Here is a 27,985-nt window from a genome sequence, read left to right on the forward strand (position 1 = left end):
CGGGCTGAGGCAGGCGCCCGCGCGCCTGCGCACTGTAGCCGCCGGCGTGAGCACGGGGCCGGAACCGGGGCGGGCATCAGCGAGGCCGGTGGCCGCCATGAGCTTCCTCATCGACTCCAGCATCATGGTCACCTCCCAGGTACCCCGCTGCTGCGCGGCGCGGCGCGGCACGGCCCCCCCGCCCTGGAGGGGTGAGGGGGGCGAGGTGGGTCTCGCCGCGGCCTGGCCCGCCCGCCGCCGCCGTCGCTCCGGAAGCGGCCGTTGGGAGTGCGTGGGGGGCGGTGCCTGCGGGCGCGCATGCGCAGCCTCCCGGCGCGGGGGGCGTGCGGAGCCCCGGGGCGGGCTGCGCGGCGGCAGGGCAGGGAGCATCGGTACCGGTACCGGTACCGGCGTCGGCGTGCGGCCTCGCTGCCCGGGCTCCCTTGGCCCCGCCTGCTGAGCGGAGGGGGTGACTCCGCGCCTGAATGCGTTCGCCATCCGCCCCTCAGCAGCCAGGTGGAAAAACACCTCGTCGCTGCCGGTTTAGGGGCGTGAGGCTGCTAGTTCGTCTCGTTATGGCTGCCCGCCCTTTTCTATCGCCTAAGCCGCTACTGCAGGAGAAGATAAGGTGTACGCATCTTTGGACTCCTTCCTTACGTGTCACGATGACCGTTGCTCTCGTGCAATTGCCAAGTCAGAGTATAATGCATAAAAAGGTTCAGTAAATAAGGCTGTAGGGAATGGAGCTTTTCTTGTAATGCTGCATCACTTCTATAAACTTTAATTTTCTTTGCTGGAACAGACAACAAAGTTCATTTTGCTATTCTCTGCATAGTACTTATGTTGTTTCTGATATTCTTCAAGAAGACTAATTATTTGTGTCTTCTACCCCTGGTTGGCTACCGAGGAGTTTGCTCACTTACAACTTTGGAAGATTTTTTGTGATCTGCTTTAAGGAATCTTAAAAAGACACCACTGTTTTATCTTAAATGCCTCCATCTCTATTGATCCATCTGTGATGCAGCACTTCATTCAGCTTTTTCTTTCTGCTGCCATCAAAGTAATCTTTCAACTAGTCTTTGTTTTACACCAGCTGAATTCACTTAGGAGCCCTTTAAACCTTTTCGTGTCATCCTATCTTTATCATTGCGAAGTGAGTTGTGGTCTTAACATACTTGAAACTGTCTTATTGTTGTGTAGGAGGAAACATCCCCTCCTTCTTCATTAACTTCCTTTGCTAGTAATTTATCTTGGCATTGTGTTCTCTGTGACGTTCCTCTCCTCCTTGCTACCCTGCTCCCTCCTCAGTAAGCATCTAAATACCGTTTCTTCCTGTCTGCCTTGCTGGCAACTGAGATGGTCCAACTGTTTGCTTCTGCCAAGAGGGGAAGGTTCTGCTCCTTCTTCGCTTCCACTTTGCTGCACAGTTATACTCTCTTATTTGTGTTCTCTCCAGTACTTGGTTTAAATAAGTTTAACTGGATCACAGAGGGATCTGATAAACTTCCAAGCTGGTGTGAATTTTTTGTTCTGTAATGAGGAGGGATGGATGGGCTGAAGAAAGAGGACCTTTACCCCCTCAACAGCAGTTGGTTATCTTATGTAGACTTTCATGCACAACTCTGTAGTTTTCCTGACGGTTTTCAGGACAGCTTTTGGCTATTAGAAGTACAATGTCCTCCTACTTGATGATGCTTTGATTTTTGCTCCTATCATTTGCTTTGCATCCCAAGATCTAACTTACCTAATTGTTTTTCTTTCATTTGTGGTGGCAGTTTTGCATCTTCCCATCATCTTCAAAAGTATCAAGTTAGATATTTAAATTGCTGTATGTAATTGTCAAACGCTCAAGAATTTTCTGACTTACTGTGTCACATTCATCTGCAGTGTTTTAGAGTCTGAACTCTTAAGATAATGTCTTTCTATGCTTTTGTACATTCCCTAACACAAGGGAAATCTAATCTTCATATATAACTTTCTCTGTAACTATTGTACTTGCATCTCTTTCTTTTACTTTATTTACTTATTTTTGAAGAGTTTGTCTGTACCTTTTTCCTTCTTTACACTGCTAAATGTGGAATTACTTTATGTAAATATCACTTGCTTATCATACTTCTTTGACTTATGACCTGTAGATAGCAGGCTTGTGGAATAGCTTACCTTTTCCATTTTGCTGTCAATTACTTTAAAGTCTGAAGTCGTCCTCAAACAAGTTTTGACAGCTGTTACCAATCACACACTCTTAAGTAAGTGAAACCTAAGTAAATTTTGTAAAGTGCTCAGAGCCATTGAAATGCAAAGCATTATTGGCTTGTCCTGCTTCACCTACCTTTTCTATGTGGCTTTCTTGCAACTCCAGGTTGTGGTTTGAGGCATTCAACACTGCCTTTTCCTTATCTTAGAGATGCTTGTAATACCTTTCTCTCGCATTGTGTCAGAGTATAACTAGATTTAGTGTTAAGACCTCTCAAGAAAAATCAAATGCATTTCTAGTCTTAAAGAAACAGCAGATATTTTTATAAAATTTGCTCATCCCTAGAAGATTTGTATGTTGTGGACATTCGTGTGTTTACTTTGCCTCTGTTACTGTGTGTTCTGTAAAAACTATAAGCGCTAATTCTATAGATTAGAAGAGTGAAACAAGAAACACCTGAGGAATGCTGAGAACTTGGGAATACAGAAAGGGGCTGTCTTGACTGGATCTTCTGTTAGGTCGTAGCCTTCAGTGTCTGCTACACTTGAATATTTAAAATATTCTTCTCTCCATGGTACTGTGGCAAGTTTTAATCTTTTGTGGATCTTGGGTACTTTGGCTCAGCATTTTTTCTTCCATTTCTTTCCTCTACAGTCAGTAGTGAAGCAGCTCTGTATTTTGCAACTTGCTGGATACAAATGTTAAGTGCTTTATCTTTTTTGCAGGTGCTGTTCTTTGGATTTGGGTGGCTATTCTTCATGCGTAAGCTCTTCAAGGATTATGAGGTGAGAAGGGGCCTTTCATTACAATTCTACATCTTAAAAATTACTCCCAGTTATAGAAATATTTTAAATACTGCCTCTGGCCTTTTTCTTCTCTTTAAGCCCTCTTATTTTTAATTGTCTCTACAGTTACTTTCTTTTTCATTTCCTCTTGTGCTTCTGTTCAAAAGGCTCCTATATATCTGAGGAAATGGGTTCTCCTGGGGCCAATGAAAGTTTCTATATTGGCTACCGTTAAATAAATGGGGGGGGGGGGGGAAGTGGAGGAGGTGCAGGGATAATAGGAAACTATTTTGCCTTTTGCTTGAGTAAGCCTGCCTTACGTAATTGTAAAATATTTGAGACAAAATCAAATTCAGTGGTTAACTTTAAACTCAGTGAGTTGTGTTCATTGTGGCTGAATTGTTTGTGAGGATTGGATGGGATAAAACTGTCACATTCTCTTATCCTTAGAGGGGTATGAGAGAATATAGTCTAGGTCAGAGATGGCTTAAGTGCGAGCCAAATTCAGACCCAAAAAGTTTTTCTGATATGGATCTTACTTTTAAATCTAGGGTTAAGACCAAAGAGCTCTGTTAGTAATGGTCTATCGTTAGTCAAGTTGACATAGGGCATTGCATGCTTGACTTCCCTTCTGTGTAGGCATCTCTGTTAAAAGTGCCGATAGCTGCAATCAGTGTAATCCTTAGCAACTTACAAGTTTGTCCTCTGTTCCTAACAGGCTGTTGGTTTCTTCCCGTTTAGATAAAGGGCAAGGTGCCTTGAAGCAAGAGACCCAGTTGTGTGCCAGTTGTACCTTGTGGTTTGTTTTTTGTTACCTGAGAGATATCAGGATGCCATTCTGGGAATGGAAATGCCTGATGTCTCTGGCTTGTTTTCTCCATTGCAGGTGCGACAGTATGTGGTCCAGGTGATCTTCTCTGTGACTTTTGCCTTCTCTTGTACCATGTTTGAACTCATCATCTTTGAGATTTTGGGGGTGCTGAACAGCAGGTGAGTCTGGGAGTTCACTCAAGGACTAGCTTGCCTTGTGTTCAGCAGCTTCAGTCCAACTTCTAAATGAATGGATTAGTCTTGGGTTGGGGAAACTGTGAGGAAATTGTCAACAGCTCTACAAAGAGGTTTGAGCAGCAGGATATGTTTATTTGACAGAATATGAGACTAGAAGCCATAAGCTCCTGATTTTCCATGTAGTTGCTATTAGTGTGGTCTAGGTCCTTAGGGCAAAGCTTTAGTCTTTGACTTTCTCCATTTGTGAAGTTAAAAGAAACGGTTTCTTTTGTGGGAGTGTTGTGAAGCTTCAGATCATGCTGAAGAGCACTTTTCAGATGTTAGGGACTATAGAGACTATAAGCACTAGTTTTTCTGTGGTGGTCAGAGCAGCGAATAAGATGTGATGCTAATTAGGGAGTGAAAACTACTTCTGTAATAATACAGTATTTGTGAATCAAAGGCGCATTCTCCCTTGACATAGGGTGAAGACTTCTACATAAAGGGGATGTTAAAAACTGTCTACTTCAGAAGTCAGTAGGAAAGAGAAGATAGAACAGTAACACGTAGAGGCTAGCTGGGTTTTCTATTTATTCTCTTTCATCATACTAGTATAAGAGAGCAGTCAAAGGAGTTTGAAAGGCAAGAAGTTCAAAACTGATGAAAGGTAATGTTAGTTCTGACTGTATGTTATTAATCTGTAGAGCTTGCAGCCAGAGAGGTCACTGAGCAGAATGCTTTTATAAGGTTCAGTAAAGGGCTGGACATCAATATAGATGAAAATGTTTGGCTCTGAATTAGCTAGGAAAAAGTGACAAGGATCCTCATAATTTCTCCTTCTCCGAGGCATAAAGAGGATATGAGTTAATATTGAGAACAGGACATGTGTTTTTTCTATTCAAGCTAAGTGAAAAGTCAGTTCAGCCAAGATGAATCTCATCTGCAGTTGACTAATCTCCTTTGGTCAGAGGAGTATTGATCATTTTGCTATATATGTGTATTTTTAAATTCTTGCTTTGCAGTGTCTTGCATATGAGACAACTCACTTTGAAGTGAAACATACTGAATTATGAACATTAAATATTTTTAATCTTTTAAATTTGAATTAGCCCCTTTTTGACTCAGCCACTCATTACAAAATTCTGCTTATACTTAGTTTTGATTTATTGTTCAACTAGATGAGCAGTAAATCAAATGAATCGTGCTGCAACCAGCATTAGTCACTGTAGAAAATACAGTATTTGATAAAATAGCTCAATGTGTTTTTCTGGATAGTTGTTAATTTTGAAATACACATTCTTGAGCTCTGTATTAAAAACCAAGCCAAAACAAACAACCCCCCCTCCCCAACCCAAACAACAACCAAAATCCAGAATATTCTATATGCTAGGCCAATATTATCCAATGTTTGATGTAGTTGAAAGGATTGTCTTGCGATTGTCTTTGAGAAATTTGTTGTATTATGATAGCGTGCTAATCAGTATTTTGGCTTTATTTTAGCTCTCGATATTTTCACTGGAAGCTGAACCTGTGCGTCATTTTGCTCATCCTAGTCTTCATGGTACCCTTCTACATTGGTTACTTTGTTGTGAGCAATATCAGATTATGTGAGTACCTGGTTTATGGCAGTGGGGCTGCTAACTTGAGGCTATGCATACAAATGAGAAATAACTTTTCTGAGAGAGAGAGAGAGAGACGTGTTGGCCACTATCCCCATAGCTCCCTCCTTCCTCTGGCTTTCTTCTGGCTAGGTAACTTCTCTTTGGTACTTAATGCTTTAGCATGAACTGTTTATTGAGCAGTTAGGAGATACTTTACGTGACCCCAGCAAATGTAGCTTTTCTTTATGGATTTCAACAAAGTTGAGCACTTCAGAGTAATGTTACTGGAATTTGTTCCTTTAGAATTTTAAGCTTGCAGCCAAAGCCTAGAACCCTTGGGAAGGCTGTGTTTGTTCTGCTAGGGGTTAAAAGAAATGAGGCAGAGAAGCTCAATGAATTACTCCTGAGGCAGAAGAGCTCAATGAATTACTTTTGCTTTTTTTGCTTACTACTGTCTGGATGGGGCCTCTTCCATGCGCTATTGGGCATTTACCTTTGAGCTGTTGATATTCACTGCCCTTTTGTATTAAGCTCAGGCATGTAGGTTGGGAGTATTAAATGTGTAGTGTTGGCATGAAGATGAAGTTTCATGTTCAGGGTCACACAAGAAAGATGCAGCTAAGTGAACCCTGTTCATAGTGCAGTCCTCTTCATACATCCATAGGGAAAAGCCAAAGTGGTGTGTCGCTGCATTAGCGCTTGCAAATGGTGGTGTCTCAAATAGCTCGTTCTGTAGGAAGTGAAGGGGTGCATACTGTTAGCTGCAGCTCTGTCAGTTGACACCTGTTTTGGCCACATGTGCTCAAACCAGCCTTTGGACCAATGTAGCAATTTTGCAAGCTAGAAAAAGCCCTAAAGGAAGAATGTGTTTAAAATACTGTTTTTTTCCTCTCTGTTAGTGCACAGACAGAAACTGCTTTTTGCGTGTGTTCTGTGGTTGACATTCATGTATTTCTTCTGGAAGTTGGGGGATCCATTTCCTATCCTCAGCCCAAAACATGGTGAGTTTCATATTCTTGCTCACTCCTTCCCTCCTGAAAATAGGCTTTTTTATTTCATTTTTATCTTGGGGCTATTATTATGTTATCTCAGCTCTACAGTTGGGACTGTAGAAAGTAGTTCTTGCAACTGAGGGTCCGCTCTGCTTTGAAATCTGCAATCTGAAGGTTGTCAGACTGACAGAAATGCGTGGATACATCTGAATTATTTGCATTAGTTTTCTTCCAATGCCACAGGAAAACTTCAGGAAAGTGGATGAGTCCTAACTGAACCTAGCCTATGTAAGAACACAGTGTACTTTTAAGGACACACAAACTTAATCTCCACAAAAAGTTGATCACAGTTTTTATTCACTTGTTTCTTTTCTTGTGGAGACTAAAGCTAATTTATTTAAGAAGAGAATCGACACCAGTCCTTCCTCCAACTTTTTTCAGTCAGATTATTGTTCCTTGTAACTGAAATCAGATCACTTTAGCATAGGTGGCTGTCCAGTTGACAAAACATGGCAGGGTGCCTAAACACCAGAGCTGTATAGACTGTAGCCAGCAACGCATCTGGCAGCGTGTGCTAGCTTCAGTATAGCTTCATACACCACCTGAGCCTAGAGGCAGTACAGTTGTATGGTACTAGAACGTGAGTTGGTAAGTCCTGCTGGATGCCAGATCTATTTATGTGCAGAATTTGCTTGGGTATCTCTGCATTGCGGTCATGGAACCAAGAGTATTTATAGTGTGAAGATACTGCGTGCACTTGGGCTAGTTTGGGACCAACAGAGCTTGTTAGCATGTGCCAAACTGTACTGAATCCTTCAGGCACCTAAGTGTGCTGAAGGATTATAACACTGTAGAACCAGACTATTTGTCACCTGGGTTTCCTTTGTAATTTATGTTGCCCTTATCCCCTGCACTGGAAAATTGTTTGTATATTGTGCTCAACAGGTGAAATTCAGTCAGTTTCACTCAAAATGGTGAATATGTCTGTCTGAATAAATAACGGTCAGCTTAATCTTTTTGTTCTCTAGGAGGCTACTTTACTCTGTACTAATCTGTAAGAGAAAAATTGAAGGATACCAGCCTCTGTAGGGTCTGCTCACGCTTTCATCTGTGATCCTAAAACTTTCCTAAGAGAAAGTGTATATCTGTGTTGTGTAGTTGTGTCATTTGCCACTGAAATACAACAGCTAGTATATAGTGCAGATCCCTCTGCCCAGTCTTTCATTGCCAAGAAAAACATGTATCTACTTTGAGTTGCAGAAGGTGCTTGAGTTGGCAAAATATAATAACCCAATGGGAACTTAGCCATGGGGTTCAGGTAATCCTCTTCAGATCACTGAAAAGGTTCTGTGAAGCTGTGTAACAACTGCAGATTTCCAGAACTGGTAGTGGGGTGTTTTCTATTTTTACCTTCTGCTTTACAGGATGATACCTCCACTTAACAGTTGTACAGTGCCTTATCCTACCAGGTGTAGACATAAGGTTAGAGCAAAGGATTCTAGGCTTTTTTTCCCCTTCTGTACTGCTAGGGTGCTGCTGTCTTGCATGTACTGACAAGGCTGCTGCAGGGTTTTGTTGTGTGGCGGTGGCCCAATTCAGACAGGTAGGATCCTGTTGTGGAGGGACACGTGACAGGAGGCCATGCTTAATGAGCTCCTCACACTGGAGTACACTACCTGTAGTGTCTTTCTCAGTGTGCCCCACCCTGCTCACCTGCATGTACAGTGGTGTGGTGCCGCTGGGGAATTGTGCTGACCAGTGGGGCCCTTTCAAGTACCTGCATGGCATCCTGTGTCAGGGGGTGCCTTGCCTGGGGATGGTGATGGCAGTGTGCTGCAGCTGGGAAATGCACCATCAATCAGGGCTCCAACTCAGGAGCCCTGGTTGGTGTGCCGTTTGTTTAATTGACCTGAGTTTGGGTGTTTGTAGTAGAAGGAAGGTTATGCTTTACTCAGTTACATGCTAGTATTCTAATAAAACTCTTGTCTTTATCTGAGTTGATAAAACATACATTTTATCTGACCTGATCACAAGAGTAGGGTTGCTATGAGTGTTATGGGGGAGCATTCCTTTAACCAGTAGAATGTCATGTCATTTTGAAGGCACCTCTCTTTTAACTGCTGCTGTCTGACAGTGTGTGGGGCAAAAGGCCAGTGTATTGTAGCACATTCTGTAGCTGGTGTAAATCTCTATGCAGCTGCACATGACTGGGTGTCTCGGTCTCCCTTTGTGAAGTCTTTTTGCCTTGTTTTCATCATTTATTCCCCTTCTCTGAAGCATGAAATGTGGCTTGGCGCTTGGCCATCTCAGCTTTGCAATCATGTAAGCTCCAAATGTGCTGTGTGTGGCAGCTGCTCTATAACTAGCTCCCTAAAAAGTGAGTGATGTTTAGTAGCACATGGCACTGTATCCTGAGAAGACGGGTTGAGGTCTGTGTTTAATGGCTGAGAAGAATACATGCAACTTCAGTGCTTCGTGTTGGTTTCAGCACAGGCTTGATGTTCATGCTGTATTACATGAATATATGTTTTAGAGTCCACTTGGTGCTCAGGTGGAATGCCTTGTTGGTGGTCACCTCGACAACATGTATGTGTCCACAAGATGTGCTGAGTTGACAGACGGGGGGTGCTGGTTGACAGCCAGCTGAACATGAGCCAGCAGTGTGCCCAGGTGGCCAAGAAGGCCAACAGCATCCTGGCTTGTATCAGGAATAGTGTGGCCAGCAGGAGTAGGGAAGTGATCGTCCCCCTGTATTCAGCACTGGTGAGGCTGCACCTCGAATACTGTGTTCAGTTTTGGGCCCCTCACTACAAGAAGGACATTGAGGTGCTGGAGTGCGTCTAGAGAAGGGCAACGAAGCTGGTGAACGGTGTAGAGCACAAGTCTTATGAGGAGTGGCTGAGGGAACTGGGATTGTTTAGTCTGGAGAAAAGGAGGCTCAGGGGAGACCTTCTTGCTCTCTACAACTACCTGAAAGGAGGTTGTAGTGAGGTGGGTGTCGATCTCTTCTCCCAAGTAACTAGTGATAGTACAAGAGGAGATGGCCTCAAGTTGTGTCAGGAGAGGTTTAGATTGGATATTAGGAAAAATTTTTTTTACTGAAAGGGTGGTCAAACATTGGAACAGGCTGCCCAGAGAGGTGGTGGAGTCACCATCCCTGGAGGAGTTCAAAAAACGTGTAGACATGGCACTTCAGGACATGGTTTAGTAGGCATGGAGGTGTTGGGTTGATGGTTGGACTAGATGATCTTAGAGGTCTTTTCCAACCTTAATGATTCTATGATTCTATAAGATGAATACTGAACAGCCAGGAGCAGCATAAGCTTCCCATGCTGTCATAACTCCACTGTCCCATAAGCACAAATTGCATCTGATCTGGAGGGGTCACTTCTAATGATAGTTGACAGGATAGGGCTTCCTTTCTATTGTCCAGACATTTCTGGGCCAGTTTGCCAGGACTAACTGGTTTGGTAGCTCTAATCCTGGTTATTGCAGAAGTTGCTTTGTAGAAGATGCTTCCTTTATAGTGTCTGCTGGATGATCTGTGTTCCCACCTCAGCAAAGTGCAATCACTAATGTTTTATTAATTTAGAAACAAAATGTTGACTGATAGTCCCCTCCAGATCTGTCTTAAGCTTCTTCATAGGTAGAGTTTCCCATCCGTGTTTTTAAGCATGGTAACGTGCTTTCTGAGGGAGACTTTCTACCTTTTTCTTTTCATAGTCCCTGTCTGTACTTCATATTACCTCTGGTCATTGCAGTGGGAAGGCAGCTGGATTCATTAAGCAGCTCTGTATGTGTGTTACGTTGTGAAGGCACCAAGTGTGGAGCAGAGCGAAGAGAGCAAGGTTACTAATGCTGTGTTTTTCCTCCCTCAGGAATCCTGTCTATAGAACAGCTCATCAGCCGTGTGGGTGTGATTGGGGTGACACTCATGGCTTTGCTGTCAGGATTTGGGGCTGTCAACTGTCCATACACTTACATGTCCTACTTTCTCAGGTAACTGCAGCCTTGTTAAATATTTTGTCCACCTTTTGGAGATTATTCTTCTGCTTTTCCTGTGGCATTGATTCAAGTTTTTTCTGAATCTAGCTATTGCCATGTCTACGTGCTAGTACCATTTCCATTGCTGAAGCATATTCTACTTGTACAGGCTTCTCTCCTCTTTGTTTCGTGGGCATGTGCATATTTCCTCTGAAATGGGGTAGCAGGCCTAATTGGGTGTCTTCATTTTGCAGGAATGTGACAGATGCAGATATTCTGTCTTTGGAGCGACGACTCCTTCAGACTATGGACATGATTGTTAGCAAGAAAAAGAGGTGAGAAGGCAGCAGTAGCACAAAATTATTTATTTCAAGGATTTTCAGTCAGTATGGTATAAGATGGTTCTTGAAATTACCAAAATTATTAGTCCTATCAGGGCTATGTGTTCCGGTGAAACCGGTGGCTGAATTGGGTTGAACCTTGTGGTGTCTCATTCTGGACTGATCAAAACCACTGTTTTTTTCCCAGATGTGCACTGAATTGCACCCTTTCTTACTGCAGTGGCACAGATTAGGCTTCCAAGACAAATTGTAACTCTCTGATCGCAGCTTGCCTGGTCTGTAGGATGGGTACCTTTCTCTCCTGATGAGTAAGTGACCCTTAAGCCACCGCAGCTGGCTCTCTTACTGGCAGTTTCAGTACAGTAATTGGTTCACACATATTGAGCGCTCTCCTGCTCTGTGGATCTGGTGTTTCCTGGTCAAAGCTGAAGCAGGCTAGCGAGCTGGTGTGGACACAGTTATATTCTTGCAAATGGCAAGGTTTACATTACTTAAGTTTTGCAGTATTGCAAAACATTGCTAATGTGAATGTGGTGTAGTGCACAACTATGCCATCAGAACTCTGCTTTTGTTGGTTTAGCTTATTCCATGTACCCCAAGCAAAAAAGCTACTTTTGGAAACAATATGATTTCATTTACACTGAAAAGATTTTTGTGTACTGTTACAAATTACATATTACGTGCCTTACTAATTGTGTGGAATAAATACACCGTAGTCTCTTCAAAGGTTTGACTGTCTGACACAGAATTCTCACAGCAGTCCCCCAAACTTTACTTTTGGCACACTAATGTTTTAATGAACCCTTTTAACATATGACAAGGGAGCTTTTACGTAGTCTAACCTTGCTGAATTAGTCACCAGTGTGCGTATCTGCTGATCAGTATTAGCATATGAAAGTGTAGTTAGAGCATAACTATTTTCTTCCCCTTTGAAAATGTTAAGTGGTGAACAAATGTTAACTCAGTATTTGTGGTCATATGTGAGACAGTAAGTAGTGAGAAAATTTAATTACTCAGGTTTAATTGATTTGATTGACTAGGACCATACTAAAATACTGGCTTTGGAGTTAAAATATATTGTGTGCTGCTGCTTCTGACTCTGTGCTCTTTTGTTTTGTACAGTGTTTTTGGACCACTGCTCCAGGGAGGGTAATGTAGGGGTAAAAGTAAGGACGTCTGGGACTTGTAAATGACTAGTACTTTCTTGCCTTCCTATGGTCAGGAAATCTCCTGACTATAGCAACTCTCGAACTATTATGAAGAGCCACGTAATGTGTGTTAATCCCTTGGGAATTATATTGAAGTTCATGTATTTGTGTTTAAAAAACAACCCAAAACTGTGTAGTCTCAGAAGTGTGCAAGAAATAGCAGAAGCTTGCGTTCTGTAGATTTTTTTCCCTTTTTGCTTTGACAGGGAGCAGTGGCTTGCATAATTGGACTATTTGCTCATATAAACCAGAGCTTAAAAATTTAGATTTGTATTAGTCCAAATGCAATCCAAATCAGAACAAGCAGGAATAAGAGTATTTTACAGCGTAGGGTAAACACTATAGTTCCATAAACTGTCAGTTACTTGCTGGCCACCTTTTCAGTACTACTCATAACTCAGAACTTCTCAGTGCACACAAGGGTTATAAGGCAATAGAACATAAAGCTGATCTTGATGTTTCTTCTCATACCAGCCTTTATTCATACTGGCTTCTTGTCAGTAGGAGATAGTTGTTGAAAGTTGTTTTCCCTGATGCTTTTTGCACAGGAATTATTGTTCTGTCCTTCCTGAGTGTAATCAAGTAAAGCCTTATGGAAATTCGCCTCTAAGGTTGGCAGGTTCTTTATACTCATCCTTGCAGGTATGACGTAACTAGGCCTCAGGTTTGAAATACCTAGATTCTGTGATACCATTGCTTCACTTTGCTTCATATTAGAGTCAAATCAGCCTATCTGATGTAGATATATCACCCTTTCTATGAGGTCTTCAGAACTCCTAACTACTGTGTGGGTACAGAGATCCCTGTCACCTCTCAAAAGAAAAGATTTGCCTTTGTATACTTACAGCCTTGTGCTTCACCTTGACATAGCTGCATTTTTGCTGCAATGCTGTGGATTATTTTGGGTGGAACATGTCAGTTGGATACTGGGAAGAAAGCAAGGATTAAAAATGCAATTCTTGTGTTTGGCAGCTATCGGGATGAATTGAATCGTTCTAAGATCTTTGTTATTTGTAGTCTGTGGCCATATGTGCTTTTATGTGTGTTATGTGGGGTGCCCCAAGGGTGTTTCTTTTGCTGGATGTGAAGGGGGAGTGATTTTTTTTTTTTATTACACTGCTTATCAACAACCTTGAAGAGGGCTCAGTGCCAAGTGTAGCAATACTGGCTGCGGCTACAAGAAAGGGCCTAAATGCTGTCGAATCATGGATCGCCTTGACAATCCTATGAATAGTTTTCAGCTTAGGAGTGGATAACTGGCTCACAAATTTCAATGGGGAGAAATGTCAGGGAATGAGGCCAGAAGCCAGCACTGCTTGTGGGGATTATGCTGCAGTGCACATGGCAGTGTGAGGGACAATATGCAGCTTCTGCTGTAGTGTTGGAATTAGCTTTAGGAGTCACGTTCAGATTGCCTGAAGCATCCAGTGGTTCAGTCCAATAATGGATTTGTGTTTCTGCTTCATAACAGCTTGTCATGCAGCCCAGTAGTGAGTGACAACATATCAGAGAGTGCTGCTGCATACCATCCAGCGCTCACAGTTCTGTGGAGGAGGCAGATGTGCAGCGATAAAGAAGAGGTGTTCAAGGGGAGAGAGGAGCATGAGAAGTCTTCCGATTTCTGAACTTGAGATAGCAGAGTCATGTGTCTGAGGAAGGGAAAGTGGCTAATCATATGACTGAGAAATCCATTTGAATTTTTATTTTTAATTGGGTTTAAATCCCTTTAAGGATTGAAGCAGGATCCTGAATGAAAGTCTTGAAGTGTCTCATTGAATCTCGCTTGATTAGATCTGGGCTCTACTCCAGAGCTAATCCAGATAATGTTATGAAGCAAGATTGGTGCTTAGGGGGAAAAAAAAGGAGGCATCTGTTTGCAGTGAATTTAGTTTAATAGTGTCTTCTAAGGAACTGGTTTTTGGGTTTTCTTGGGTTTTTTTGTTTTGATTTTTTTTATAAAAATACTTTGTTCCTAAGGACTTGTGTTTTCTGTTCTTTCAGGATAGCAGTGGCTCACAGGACAATGTTCCAGAGAGGAGAAGTGCATAACAAACCCACTGGCTTCTGGGGAATGATAAAAAGTGTTACAACATCTGTTGCAGGCAGTGAAAGTATCCTTCATCTGCATGCTGGCACCTGCCTCGTGAGGTGGCTCCAGCTTTCTTCTGTTTTGAAAGGAGGAGTATTAGTTGGGCCAGTTGCAAAGCATTTGTGTTTCAACACGTTTCAGAAGTCTGAGCAAAAGGCTTAATGTCTCCTGGGAAGTTTGCTCTCTAGCACTGTACTGTCTGACTCTTGCCAAGAGCTTGGACACGTAGTTTTGCTGTGACACAGCTGGGAGTCCTATGCTGCTGCCCTGCCCTATAAATGTGCTGTTGCATCACTGTGGTTGAGGTGTACAGCAGGTTGCAGGACAGATGTGCACATTTATGGTGTCATATTGCAGATGTCTACTCCATCACATCACTGACGTGGGAGGCAACTTTCTACTCTGATGTATCCTCTTCTCATATGACTGACCTGCATGCATATTTTTCTCGTAACTTGAAATATGCTCTTCCAGGATGGAGAACTTGTGACGTACTTGAGCAAAACAACAGGGTTGGCTGAGATGTTGGAACAATTTACCTAGCCTATAGTTAGCTTTCTGGCGACGAAGGCTAACTATTCTTTTTTCTCATGGAAAGCTGTGAGAAAAAGAAGGACAGGAAGCAACTTCTTGACAAAATAAATTGTTCTCATGATACAGGCTGGCCACTGGTGCTATACCAGTGTGACAAAGGTGGCTAGGAACAGGTGAACAGAAGTTGTTCTGCCCATGTGAAAGGGGTAGAAGGAATCACAGAATCGTATAGGTTGGAAAAGACCTTTAAGATCATCGAGTCCAACCGTAAACCTAACGCTACCAGGTCCACCACTACACCATGTCCCTAAGCACCTCATCCAAACATCTTTTAAATACTTCCAGGGATGGTGACTCAACCACTTCCCTGAGCAGCCTGGTCCAATGCTTGATAACCCTTTCACTGAAGTAAAATTTCCTAATATCCAGTCTAAACCTCCCCTAGTGCAACTTGAGGCCATTTCCTCTTGTCCTATCACTTGTTACCTGGGAGAAGAGACCGACCCCCACCTCTCTACAACCTCCTTTCAGGTAGTTGTAGAGAGCAAGAAGGTCTCCCCTGAGGCTTCTTTTCTCCAGGCTAAACAACCCCAGTTCCCTCAGCCGCTCCTCATAAGACTTCTGCTCTACACCCTTCACCAGCTTCGTTGCCCTTCTCTGGACACGCTCCAGCACCTCAATGTCTCTCTTGTAGTGAGGGGCCCAAAACTGAACACAGTATTCGAGGTGCGGCCTCACCAGTGCCGAGTACAGGGGCACGATCACTTCCCTAGTCCTGCTGGCCACACTATTTTTGATACAAGCCAGGATGCCATTGGTTTTCTTGGCCACCTGGGCACACTGCTGGCTCATATTCAGGCGGCTGTCAACCAACACTCCCAGGTCCTTCTCTGCTGGGCAGCTTTCCAGCCACTCTTCCCCAAGCCTGCAGCGTTGCATGGGGTTGCTGTGGCCCAAGTGCAGGACCTTGCACTTAGCCTTGTTGAACCTCATACAATTGGTCCCAGCCCATCGATCCAGCCTGTCCAGGTCCCTCTGTAGAGCCTTCCTACCCTCAAGCAGATCAACACTCTCGCACAACTTGGTGTTGTCTGCAAACTTACTGAGGGTGCACTCGATCCCTTCATCCAGATCATTGATAAAGATATTAAACAGAACTGGCCCCAATACTGAGCCCTGGGGGACACCACTTGTGACCGGCTGCCAACTGGAGTAAACTCCATTCACCACCACTCTTTGGGCCCAGCCATCCAGCCAGTTCTTTACCCAGTGAATCTGTTGGGAATTAGAGAAATACAGACCCTTGTAACTTACAGTTGCCTATCAACAGTTTCTGCCAGACCACCTAAAGTGTGCAGTTTGCATATTTAAGGCTGAGGACTCTTCTTCCTCCCCTTTCCCACTAGCTCTTAAAATTGGAATTTGGCTATTTGACTAGACTTTTCATAATACTCACTAATGTCTTGGAGCAGTTACTCAGCAGTTTTGTTTATGAAGATGATGTGAGAGTGACATACGATGATGCACTTCAGTGACCAGGGACACTGATCAAAGCGGAGCAGCAGTCTTCGAGAGCTCTGGTTCTATTCTGCGATGTGTTCCACGGGCAGAGGAATAAAGAGCTTGTTGCGTGACTGCCTAAATACTGTGTACTGCCTGCCTTCTTAAAATGGAGTAGTGTGCAGTATACGTATCCTTGCAATTTCTTTGGGTGCAGTATTAACCGGGACCATTAAGACTGAATCAAAAAACTGATCTGGATCAAAAAAGTGGTCAAACCATTAGGTGTGGTCCTTGGGCTGAAGGTAGGGAATGTTTTGTTTTTAATTAAGAATTTGTGATGTATTCTAGCCTTGACTATGCTGGTTTGCCAGATCTGTCCCTTATCCAGCAAGAAGTGGATGCCCTAGAAGAGCTGAGTCGGCAGCTTTTTCTGGAAACTGCTGACTTGCATGCAACAAAGGTACATAGTAAAATAACTGCCCAGATGGGTGTTGGGAGGCCAGAGTAGTTTGAAAGAGAATGTATGTTACAAGAAATTGAAAGCTGTTCAGCAGGTAACTGTTGAAATGTTGTGATGCGGTGAAGTGAGGATCTGTTTCTTTAATTTGGGGTCTAGATGGCAGGTTCCTTCCAGTTCAGATACATACTGGAGTATGCCCCATGTCCCTAAAGCTGTTCAGGAACTTTTGGATTAAAACTTTCAAGTTCAGAAGCATTTGAATTAAGAGGTGTAGAAGGATAAAGCAGTGTTTGCTGCTATTGGTGCTCCATTAAAATGTTGTGTTTTGGGTGACTGTGGAAATGATACTTTTTTTTGTGTTCTGTTCCCCCTCCCTCCTTTTGTATTTCCAGGAGAGAATAGAGTACTCCAAAACTTTCCAGGGAAAATACTTTAATTTTTTGGGTTATTTTTTCTCCATCTATTGTGTCTGGAAAATCTTCATGGTATGTAAATGTTATAATGTGTTTTATGTGGATATATGCAAATGTCATACCCTGCATAGGTTACGCTATACATGCAGTTCATCAAGTAATGCTCCAGATTCCTTAAAATCCTGCCTCTGGAAATTCTGAAAGAAACTGGCCCTCAGTTGAAATAAACCTCTGGATCTTTCTTTTTGTATAGAGCATTAGAAAGGCAATTCTTACATGTATGCATTTTGTACCTTCTTAAACAATCCGACTGCCCCCTGCCCCTTTCCTTGGTGATACAAAGTAAGAGTCATGTAAGTGTCTCACGTGTAACAGCAAGGTATGCTTTTGTTTTCTTGTTTGAATGTAAATCCATCTCTCTCTTGCAGGCAACCATCAATATTGTATTTGACCGTGTGGGGAAGACTGATCCAGTCACAAGAGGAATTGAGATCACTGTAAATTATCTGGGAATCCAGTTTGATGTGAGACTTTATTAATTCTTGTAGCATTTTCAGCAATTCCTATCTTATGTAAATAAAATCATACTGCTGATAGGGAGAGAATGTGTCTTTGACTTTTGACTTACTGAGGAGGAAGGGAAAACGCACCATGAACTTTGCTTTCACACTGATTTTATGCTGGGATGGTAATGTGGTCTTGCCAGAGAGGCAGTGATTTGCTTGTTTGTTTTTGGGCAAATGGAAACACATTAGTCAATTTGCTTAGATTAATACATTTAACTACAGAGTAATTATGTTTGCCCATGCACATAGGTGTTCTGTCATTTACACTTTTTAAATACATCCCTGTGAATACAGGGTTCTTTGTGATTGGTGTAAGCTAAATCTGTTTTTCTCGTGAGTTTGGAGTAAACAATTACTAATATATTTGTGAAAATGTCTGTTATATAAACCTGTCTACAATGGATACCTGTACAGTTAGAAAATATAAAGACCCTGAAGAATTGGCAGCTATACAATGTGGTGTAAATGGGGTTAGCGTTAGAGATTTAACTGTATTCTTCTTGTTGATACAGGTGAAATTCTGGTCTCAGCACATTTCCTTTATTCTTGTTGGAATAATCATTGTTACCTCTATCAGAGGATTGTTAATCACGCTTACAAAGGTAAGAGCCAGGACTCTTGTTTGGTTTTGGACCAGGAAAGCTGTTATCGGATCTTTTAACTTTAGATGGGACAAATACTGTATAAACTTTCAATACACGTTTATGTTTTAAATATCTGAATAGAAATACTTGCAGAGGGAGGAAGGGAGGAAAAATACCTTCTGCAGTATATTTCCCCACTCAGTCTCTATTGTTATTACTGTCAGGAAGAGATGTAGAGTTAAATGAGATGTTAAATGTAAGCAAGGGTTCAAAATGATGCTGTAGCCAGGGCTTATTAGTAAGGTTGATGAGATGGTGATTAAAAGAATTTAGACTGCTTAATTTGAACTGCTGCTAGGACTGGAAAGGCATTAACTCAAGAGACATGACTCATTGTCTTGACCTGGCTTTTGGTACCTAAGCTTAAACTTCAATATATATCGTTATATGACTTTTACCACATGGTGCCACTGGCTTAGGGAGATTAATGTTTAAGACTAAGACTGCAGGTTTCTGAAAGTAGGGTACAGGCACCACTCCAGAAAGTATGCTTTTTATTGTTTTTTTTAAATGAAAAAGTATTGAATGGTATGTACCTTTCATGCTGTCCTAAGGCACATCAGACTTACCTGACCAGTGCTTTTTTTTTTCCCCCCCTCTAAGTTCTTCTATGCCATTTCCAGCAGCAAGTCCTCCAATGTCATTGTTCTGCTTTTAGCACAAATAATGGTGAGTATGTAGAACCATGGGCATGCCTGTATATATTTATGCATGCATACGTATTTGTGTGTGTACATATACACATATAAAATCTTTGTATGCTGACCCATGTTAGCCACATAGCCAATTGTGAAACAGTAACTACTTTTTCTTTTTTAATTTACAGGGTATGTACTTCGTGTCATCAGTGCTCCTGATACGGATGAGTATGCCTCTAGAGTATCGCACTATTATTACAGAAGTCCTGGGAGAGCTCCAGTTCAACTTTTATCATCGTTGGTTTGATGTGATATTCCTAGTTAGTGCGCTGTCCAGTATCCTCTTTCTCTACTTAGCACACAAACAAGCCCCAGAAAAGCATATGGCTCTCTAAGTAAGGACTGCAGTCATGCACTGCTCTCTGTCCTTTCAGCTGCACTGCTGCAACTCCTGTGGACTGCAGAACTTGAAGAGGGCCAGGACTATTCTATGTGTTCCAGCAGTGTAACTGGCTCTTTGGACTTCCACATGTGTCATCATCAAGCTCTGTGGCTCATTTTGTTAAGGTGCCACAGCTTGAAGGAGAGGGGATGCATGTATTGAATGTGAGAGAGTTAATTGCCAAGGAATAAGGGCACTCCTTGGTACACCAATATCAAGGGGCATCGGAACTTGTATAGTAGGCTGTCTGAGGTAAGACCTCTTACTGTTAGAAGAACATCTTCATAGAAGGCACCAAGGAAATGTGATTTTTCTTTTGAAAATCAACTCATAATTGGGATTCAGAGGACAGCAATTCTGGAGTTGAATGTTTGAGTCTGTGGAATTAAATAAGCTTTTGTTATATCTCATGCAAACATCACAGTTGTTTTTTGTCAGCCCCAAAGATTTGTCTGGAAGTGAGCTAGAGGATTTACTGCCTGCTGGAAGTGAGGTGGAGAGAATTTCACTCCATTTCTGTATGGACTGTATGCTAGTGTGTATCACTAGTACCTGCTGTCTTTAGGAGCTGGAGATAAGCTTTCTGTTGCTGTCTCAAGTCTCAACTTTGTTTTCTCTCCCTGCATAAATGGAACTGAGGTTTTGGATTCTTTGCTAGAGTTCAGTGTGAAGTCAAAGACCACAGCTATGCCTTGTTTACCTTATATGTTACAAAATTGTTTACTTTATATGCTGTAAATTTAATTGCTCCCCACAACCTGTGTATTCTTCTACGGTAGCCCATTTCCCCTTCTTGATGTAATTCAAGGCGTAAAAGTAAATTTTATTAATGTGACTTAAACTTGTAGCTTCCCATAGCCACTCTCCTAGGCTTTATTTGTTTTAAAAGTGTTCTGGAACATAAATCATAGGTGGTAAGAGTAAGACCTGGGCGGGGGGAAATAGCCACTCTAAACAATTTATTTCTGTGTTGTCTTCAGTGTACAGCAAGGAGGCAAAGTATACAGCGGCAGTATTACAGAGCCATTTAAGTCTAATTCAAGACAATGTGGTGTTGACTTGGAGTTAGACAAACCTGCATGACTGAATTGTGTACGCTGTTCTAACTACCATGATCCACAACTGTATGCAGAGGAGCGGGAATAGGGCTTAAACATCTTGAGTTATGAATTATGAACTTAGCTTAATGTTTGAAAGAAACTTCTGCAATGTTAGCAGGAGAAGGGAGCGTAATGCACAGAGTACGTTGGCTTATGCCATTTCACAACAGTTGTACTGTTCGAAGTACAGCAGAGAAGAGTCGCCACAGAGATTGAGTTGATGGACTTGGATTAGGGGGAGAACTGCCTCTCCTGGGAGATGGGGAGAAGTCAGTTGCTCTTTATTAAGAGCTTATCCTTAAAAGGCTAAGATGCTTACGAATCTATAAAAAGTTTCTGCCTTCTGCTGCAGTATACTTAATTATATACTTCTAGTTATTTAAGCCTTTACAGAAGTAAGTGACTAACTGCCCGCTTTACAAGGCAGAAAGCCAATGAAGTACAATTGCAGTGTGTTAAATGAATGGAAGTTACACTGAAGTGTTTATTTCAGGCAGCTGCATTTCAGCAAGAGATTGTAGTCCTTTACAGGTATGGCACTCCTAGGAATAGTCAAGTTCTGGGAGGTGTAGTAGCAAAGAATGATTGAAGAAAGAGGATTTGGAAGGTTTCTTTTTTGTTCTTGGCATAGTTTGTCTCCTCACAACTTTGTGTCGTCATTGTTGTCACTGTCTGCTCTTGTAGAGGCAGCTGATTGTGAAGAGGAGGAGGAGCTTGCCTGCAGAGGAGTAACAAATACATTCTGATTATTTTTAGTTTGTAGACATGCTTGATAGTCTGCAGTGTTACGAAGGACTCCTTTTTTCATCTGCACTAATCATGTACTTGTTTGGATGGCAAGAATGAGCCAACAAATGTGATTTTTGTTGTTGAAATGCTTTTTGGTTAAGTACATTTAGAGATAAATTTGTTCAATAGAGTTTTCCTATTGTTTAATTCCCATACCTGCTGAATTTGCACACAAAAGTGGTGCTGACTTCAGATCTGCAAAATGCAGCTTGGTGACTAACAAGCTTTTGAAAAAACTTGCAGCTGGACATTTGCAGACAAGGCTAATGAAAAATGAATAGGAGACAGCATTTATCTTATTCTTCCTTGTCTGTCTCTCTTGCATGATCAGAAAAGAAGCATTTAAATATTTAAGGCTGACCACCCAGAGGGTTTAAAATGACTGTTTCAAGAAGAAATACCTTCCTGCTTTTCTGACTTCTGTCATGCTTCAGATTCTTTCTAATGGCATGAAGTGAGTAAAATAATTTCAAATCAGCACATTTCCTAGAAAATGTCATCATAACCTATCAGTTGACCTTCCTTCTACAAAATCATCAGTTTTGAAATATTTCACCTGATTTCCTCAAAAGTGGTTTATGCTTTTTGGTATATTTAAGCACTTTTTTCCCTGCACTTTCAGAATTGTATTGCCTGTTTCCCATCTTCATTAAGGATTACCATATTTGGATTATCTTGTTCCATGAAATCTCTTGTATGTGCATCCTTTCTGTGATTTAATCTTGCATTAAAGATACTCGCCTGTATTATGTATGGGAAAAGGAAGAGTTGTTTATGATAATCAGACCACTGTTTCTCTTTTAATAACATAGACTGACTTGTAAAAATCCAGGCTCAAGTTAAAAATCCTAGCTCAGGAATACATCCTAGCTGAAAAAAGTTATTTTCCTGTCCCCTAGATGATCCCTCAACATCTACTTAATGCAGTATTACTCACCCTTTCCCTTGGTTCAGGTGAGTTTCTCTCTGGCTCTGACAGATGGTTTTCTGTATAAGCAGGAGATTCAGAAGTGTCATGGACTGGATCTGCCATAGAGGCTGTGATGGGAATGTTCTGGCCCTGGAAGTATTTGTAAGCATCTTTGCTGCACACCAGGAGTGTTAGTCTGTCACCACTGTCTTGGATTCTTGCCACCACTTTGTCATAGGATTCATTCATCACATTCACCCCGTTCACTTCCACCAAAAAGTCGTTATTTTCTACACCTGCTGTGTCAGCTGGCCCATGGTTTTTTACCTGCAAAGGCAAGTTCAAACTGTGATATTAGCATAAAACTTGGAAAGATGCATTAACAACTGATGGTTAGCTGGACTATTGTGTTACTGCTTTCCTTACAAGACGGCAAAATAAGCATGGGGAAGGGGAGATTTGTGGGGCAGAAATGAATTGGGAGAGGCAATAGGCCTAGACATAATAAACATGGAACCCATCAGTTTGAGATTTATGATGCATCTTGATTTTGATAGACTTTCATTATAGAAATGTGGCATGGTAGAATCATGAAGACAGGTGGAAAACCAATTTTCTTATTATTTGCAGGTCCCTGTCCAGTAACTTTAACGTTAACTTTACTACATTTCACGTATTCCTTAGCAGTGAGTGGAACCCCTCCTCTCAAGAATGCTAAAGGCACAGACATAATTTGAGACAGTAGCAGTTTGACTTTTACCAGCTGTGGAATTCAGAGAATGGGGGTAGAGTGGGGCAAAGGTGTCTGTCTCACATTTAGGATGTTCTACAGTAAAAAAATAAATCTATTTACAATACTAATTTTGGCATGCCAGCCTCATGAATAAAAGGAAAAATGATGCAAAAGCTGGATTCCCCTTCCCTCTAGACATCTAACAGAATGAGGAATGTTTTCTGGTGCTTATTTTTTATCTCAGTCCTACAATGTCAGTCTGACTTTAACAGTTACAGCTCTTATCTGAGAGCACTGGAGAAGAGACTTGTCTTCTGTGGCTTTTCTTGAATGTATTTGCAGGATGGAAGGGAGGAAGCTGTCTGACAGACTACTTGAGCTTTTCCTTGTTCGTCATTCTACGTTAGTACCTCATTGATGAACAGTCCAGGCTTGTTCTTGATCATGTTTAAACTGAAGCCAAATCCAGTAGGCCCTTTCACCATCTTGCAGATTTTTGGCTTGTGGTTCGCTTTCTGCTCAGTGTGTAACTCCACTCTTTCCTCCATTTTAGCTGGAGTTGGATCTTGTGCTTTGTAGTAGTATGAGAAGGGGGAAATTTGAGCCTGAAAAAAGTGACAATTAAAACTTTGTTAACATAAAAACTTCTGTTGTGAAATCTGTATTAGGCTTTCACGCTCAACATGTTTTGTTTGAAACCTTTTTAATGACTCAGACTTGAGCTGCAGTGAAGAACTCTTTGCTTTTAATTTCTGGCTGAGCAGAAAACTACAGTGTTGATCTATGTGAGAACGGAGTTTTGTTACTCATTTTGTTCATACATGGCTACACAGCTGTATAGCTCTGAATTTGCTGTCTTAAACTTTCTGGTGGTGTGTTTAAATTTAGAATTGTTCCAATAGTGCCTATAAAAATCTGGAAGAGGCCAAAAATATGGGTGTTTAGTGACTTGCTGTACAAGTGCAAGGAGAGTTGCTGAAATATGGGTGTATCTTAGACATTTCCTGCAAGTTGAAGAAGTGTCTGTCAGAGTAGACTCGCTGTTTCATTGCTGTATACATATCTTCATAATGAGAAATTATCAATTCTTAGCAGTAGTTTGCATTTTCTTACCAGTTTATACATGGCGTCAGTCTCCTTATCCACTACCAATAGTGTGGTTTTTGCCTCAGACTGCTTAATTTTTTCCACTACGCTTTCATAATCCAGACCATCCACTTGCTCACCATTGACAGCTACTAAGATATCGTTGTGTTTGAGACCTGCCTTGGCTGCTGGGCTCCCAGAATCAACATCCTTGATTACATGATCTAAGATCAGAAGGGAAAAAAGATTGATGTGAAGGTGTATGCTTGGTAAGTTTAAAGATACTAAAATGCATGGCAAAGGCTAATTGTCGGAATTGCACTTCAGGTTGAGACCATTTCCATCATGTAGCCCTGTTTGCAACACAGCTATAGAGGACTTCTTGTAGATGACCAGTAAGAAGCCATAGAGAATGAGGTCTGTAAACCTTGTACAGGAAGAAACTGTATAGCAAATGTAATGGTCTGTGTGTTAACTTGGTTCTTACCACCAGTATTTTGTTCCATCTGTAAATAAAAGCCATAACCGTTTTTTCCTTTCAGGATCTCAGTAAGTCGTGGTTTGAGGGGAAGCAATCTTAGGTTGGCGCTCTCTTTGCTCAGTACCATCTTCTGGCTTGTGTAATAGTGGTCTGTTTCTTCATTTGAAAGTAGAAACATAACATGATTTTCAGACTTCTTTACCTGTGATAGTAATGTACAGTCTCAGATGTCACCCCTTCAACAACACGTGGGAATTGTAGATACTTGGGTAACTGATACATAGTGGTGTGTGGGTGCTGTTGATGAATAAGCCATAAGGTGTAGGCCATGCTACTATAAGTTGATTTTTTTTTTTGTCCCTCCAGTCAGAAATTTGGACCATGGCAAGATCTCAAGCATGTAAGATCCAGCATATATATGAGGAAATTTTCTGTATTTCATACTGTGTTGCTGACCTCTAGGGAATTAGCTGTAGAGTGCCATGAGGGTGGCATACAGTGCCAGTAGAATCCAGTGAGCCTCAGTAGATAGTGCTTGGCTTATCTAGATGTGGAACTCTACAATATAGACATATCATGCCATCTATACCACTATTTTCGATTACAGTGACAAGAGTCAAGTTTCTGTTGCTCTTGGTCCTCTTCCATCTCCCCGTATTACTCTCCCTGTATTACTGATTCTGAGGTTTTGGGTTTTTTTTTCTGTTCAACCTCTCCGAGTCCATCCTTCTCTTATTCCTTTCTAGTCTAATGGGTGCCCTCTTTACTCATCTTAACCAATGTCACTCTGCTGCTGATGTTATAGCAGCTCAACAAAACACAGGTGTTGCACAGTTCCATAGTAGTGTGCACTGAACTGTGATGCTGGAATGCCGGAGCATGTACTGCCTGTCTCATGGCTCTCTGAAATCTCTTCAGCTCCAGCTGCGTTTTAGCAGAGCCAGTAGTGGAAAGCTGGAAGCCTCATTAGCAATGTTCTTTGCAGCTGAGGCCAGGTAGTGAAATTACTTGCACAGTAATCGTAACAGGAGAAAGGAACTACTGTCTAAGATCATTTGTTTTCCCAGTTCCATGCTAACTGTATCATCAGAGAGTTCCCCCTCTTCCTGCCCTGCAAACCACATTTGATGACTTGCCCTCTTACCATTAGGAGTATTTCCAGGGCTTCTAGGAACAGAGCATGATTTATTTAATAGGGTTCCTGGCAGCAGTATACTTCTGTTATTTAAAATTCTTTGGCCTGTCTTGATGGCAGTATTCATTCAGAGTCAGTTCAAGAGGCTGCTTGACAACAGAGCCAAAGCAGAGGGGTACTCTGCCATGTTGATGATACATGAACAGTAGCTTCCAAGATTTACTGTGAAGCATTCAAATCAGCCAGACCTGCCTCCTCAGTAACCCTGATAGGTTGCTGTGAAAGTGGGCCAGAACAGAAGATGAATCAGTATACAAACAAATACCTTTTCTACCACTTCCTCATGTGTGTCATTTTCCACATTTTTTCCATTGATTTCAATCAGGCGATCGTTATTTTGGACACCAGCCTTTGCAGCTGCTCCTTGTGATGAAAGCTCTACTATGAACAACCCCTTCTGTCCTAAAATAAATGAAAACTCATTACACAGGATAAGTCACTGAAATATGCCTGAATTTAATGGTTAAGGAAACACAGCACTGATGTCCTTAGAGACTCTTGGTCTTTGCTTATGTGCAGATTACAGTGCCACCACAAACCTTCCACATAGACACACCTCTATCTCTTATTCTGTCCTGAAAAAATCACTTCTGTGGGAGAGGGAGGCATTTGTTCACTATCTGCAGCTCAAACAATCTTTTAATTCTCTACCAAGAGTGCTAAAGGGGCTGATTAAGATAGCTGAAAGGGATTTGATTCCTGCCCCCTCTCCCCCGCCCCCACCAATTTGAAGTGAGGAACTACTTTTATTGTTGTTTTATACATTTCATAATTTCCTGTGTTTGGAAGGCTTCCATGTTTGGTCTTTCAGTTATATTGCATTCCAAAATACCCTCTCTAGAGGTGATGCTTTCGAGAAGACTTCCCTATTCTGTTGACCGCCCTTGGAAGAAAGGCATATGAGAAGAGGTTCAAAATACCTTGCTTTCTAAATGAAATAACTTACAATTCAGGCAAATGGTTTATTACAGCTGTCTAGAACCTTGTGTGCTGATTGCTGAGGTGATTTGGAAGAATGGAACAGGACTTAATGTAGCATCTTGAGTGTGTATCTGCTATTTGAGCAGGGAGTGCAAATTTGGTTTTGGTAAGTGGTCTTAAATAACAAGCAGAAAATAGCTTGTTCTTTTTATCTTTTTTTTTTTTTAATCTTTTCTCCACCCCATAAGAAATGTGGTCCTCAGAAAACCGTGCACTGCATATGCTGTACAGAAATGGACTAGAGAGAGATCTGAACTCATCTTGCTGCTTCTCGCTTTCTTTCTGTTAGCAAGAGCAGTTTGTGTGTCCCCATTGGCCCCCACATGTGAACTGTGGTTGCCTCTGTTCCTGCTGCTGGCTGCCATATATATATATATATATATACATACACACATGCACACACACCATCTCTTCTCCCCTGGCTCTTACCTTCTGTGGTTTTCAGAGAGAAGCCATAGCCTTTCTTCTCCTTCACTAGGTAGCAGAGCCGGGGTTGTGGAACTGCAGCGATTGCTCCATTGGCCATGGGCAGTGGGAGCTGCTGCTCCTGCTGCTGTCCTCTTGACACCTTCTGACCCAGCTCTTCCAAGTTCACTCCCTCCTTTTCTGCCTTTTGATAGGATGCATCATCCAGAACAAGAAGTACAACAGAATTCCCGCTGTTTTTGACAATCTCCACCACCTGTAGTGGACAAGGTGAAATGGCAAGCAGGTGCTAGAGTGATTGACCTAAAAGCTCTCCCCAGGAAGGGTTGCACTGTCTACTGCTTTTGTTGTCTCATCCCTCTCCTTATGCACTATGGAGGCACCTCAAAGACAGTTCATGCCCATGGTGGGTAATGAATGATGCAGGGAGATACTCGGAACAGTTGACTTAGCTCTTGTATTTCCTAGCCGAAGATGCCATAAAAACTCAAAGAGAAAGCCTCACATAGTGGCAGTGGGTCTGGGTAATGGGGGAGTGGTGTGGATTCCAGACTAAACAGAGATGTACCTGTGCATGTTCCTCCTTGTCTACAAACACACCATTAACCCTGAGGACTCTGTCTCCATCCTTCAAGCCAGCCTTTTCAGCTGGACTGTCCTTTTCCACGTTCCGGATGAGATGCCCTGCTGTGTCTTTCTCAATACGCAGGTAGAATCCGTAGCTCTTTTGGGGCTTTTTGGTCACTTTACATTCTCGGGGCTGGAGAACAGAAGTCATCTCTACCAGACAGGATGGAAAAGATACGTGTGAGTAAAAACAGTAAGCTTACCTAGACATGTTCCCTCTAAATACTTATTGAGACAGTTTGCTTCAGAATTCTTGGGTTTTTGTTTCCCAGGAAATCCAGCTGTGCAAAGCTGAAG

The 27,985-nt window shown here is 42.0% G+C and overlaps 2 protein-coding genes across 2 annotated transcripts; one reads left to right on the forward strand and one right to left on the reverse strand.

The window, feature by feature from the left end:
- On the forward strand, window positions 1-24,491 carry GPR89B (G protein-coupled receptor 89B). The gene is made up of 14 exons (XM_072885860.1): window positions 1-139; window positions 2,899-2,958; window positions 3,845-3,948; window positions 5,446-5,552; window positions 6,446-6,547; window positions 10,417-10,537; window positions 10,777-10,857; window positions 14,073-14,182; window positions 16,569-16,657; window positions 17,050-17,142; window positions 17,499-17,594; window positions 18,149-18,238; window positions 18,884-18,949; window positions 19,107-24,491. The coding sequence occupies exons 1-14, from the start codon at window positions 98-100 to the stop codon at window positions 19,311-19,313; spliced, it is 1,368 nt and encodes a 455-aa protein (XP_072741961.1). The 5' UTR covers window positions 1-97; the 3' UTR covers window positions 19,314-24,491.
- Window positions 21,101-27,839, reverse strand: PDZK1 (PDZ domain containing 1). The gene is made up of 8 exons (XM_072885872.1): window positions 27,630-27,839; window positions 27,065-27,317; window positions 25,920-26,056; window positions 24,466-24,661; window positions 24,006-24,202; window positions 23,303-23,497; window positions 22,187-22,486; window positions 21,101-21,178 (listed from the first exon to the last, which is right to left on the reverse strand). Exons 1-8 carry the CDS (start codon window positions 27,837-27,839, stop codon window positions 21,101-21,103), a joined length of 1,566 nt encoding a protein of 521 aa, XP_072741973.1.
- Between the last annotated feature and the right edge of the window lie 146 nt (window positions 27,840-27,985).

This window comes from Ciconia boyciana, chromosome 1, assembly GCF_034638445.1.
Source record: "Ciconia boyciana chromosome 1, ASM3463844v1, whole genome shotgun sequence".
Lineage (NCBI taxonomy): Eukaryota > Metazoa > Chordata > Aves > Ciconiiformes > Ciconiidae > Ciconia > Ciconia boyciana.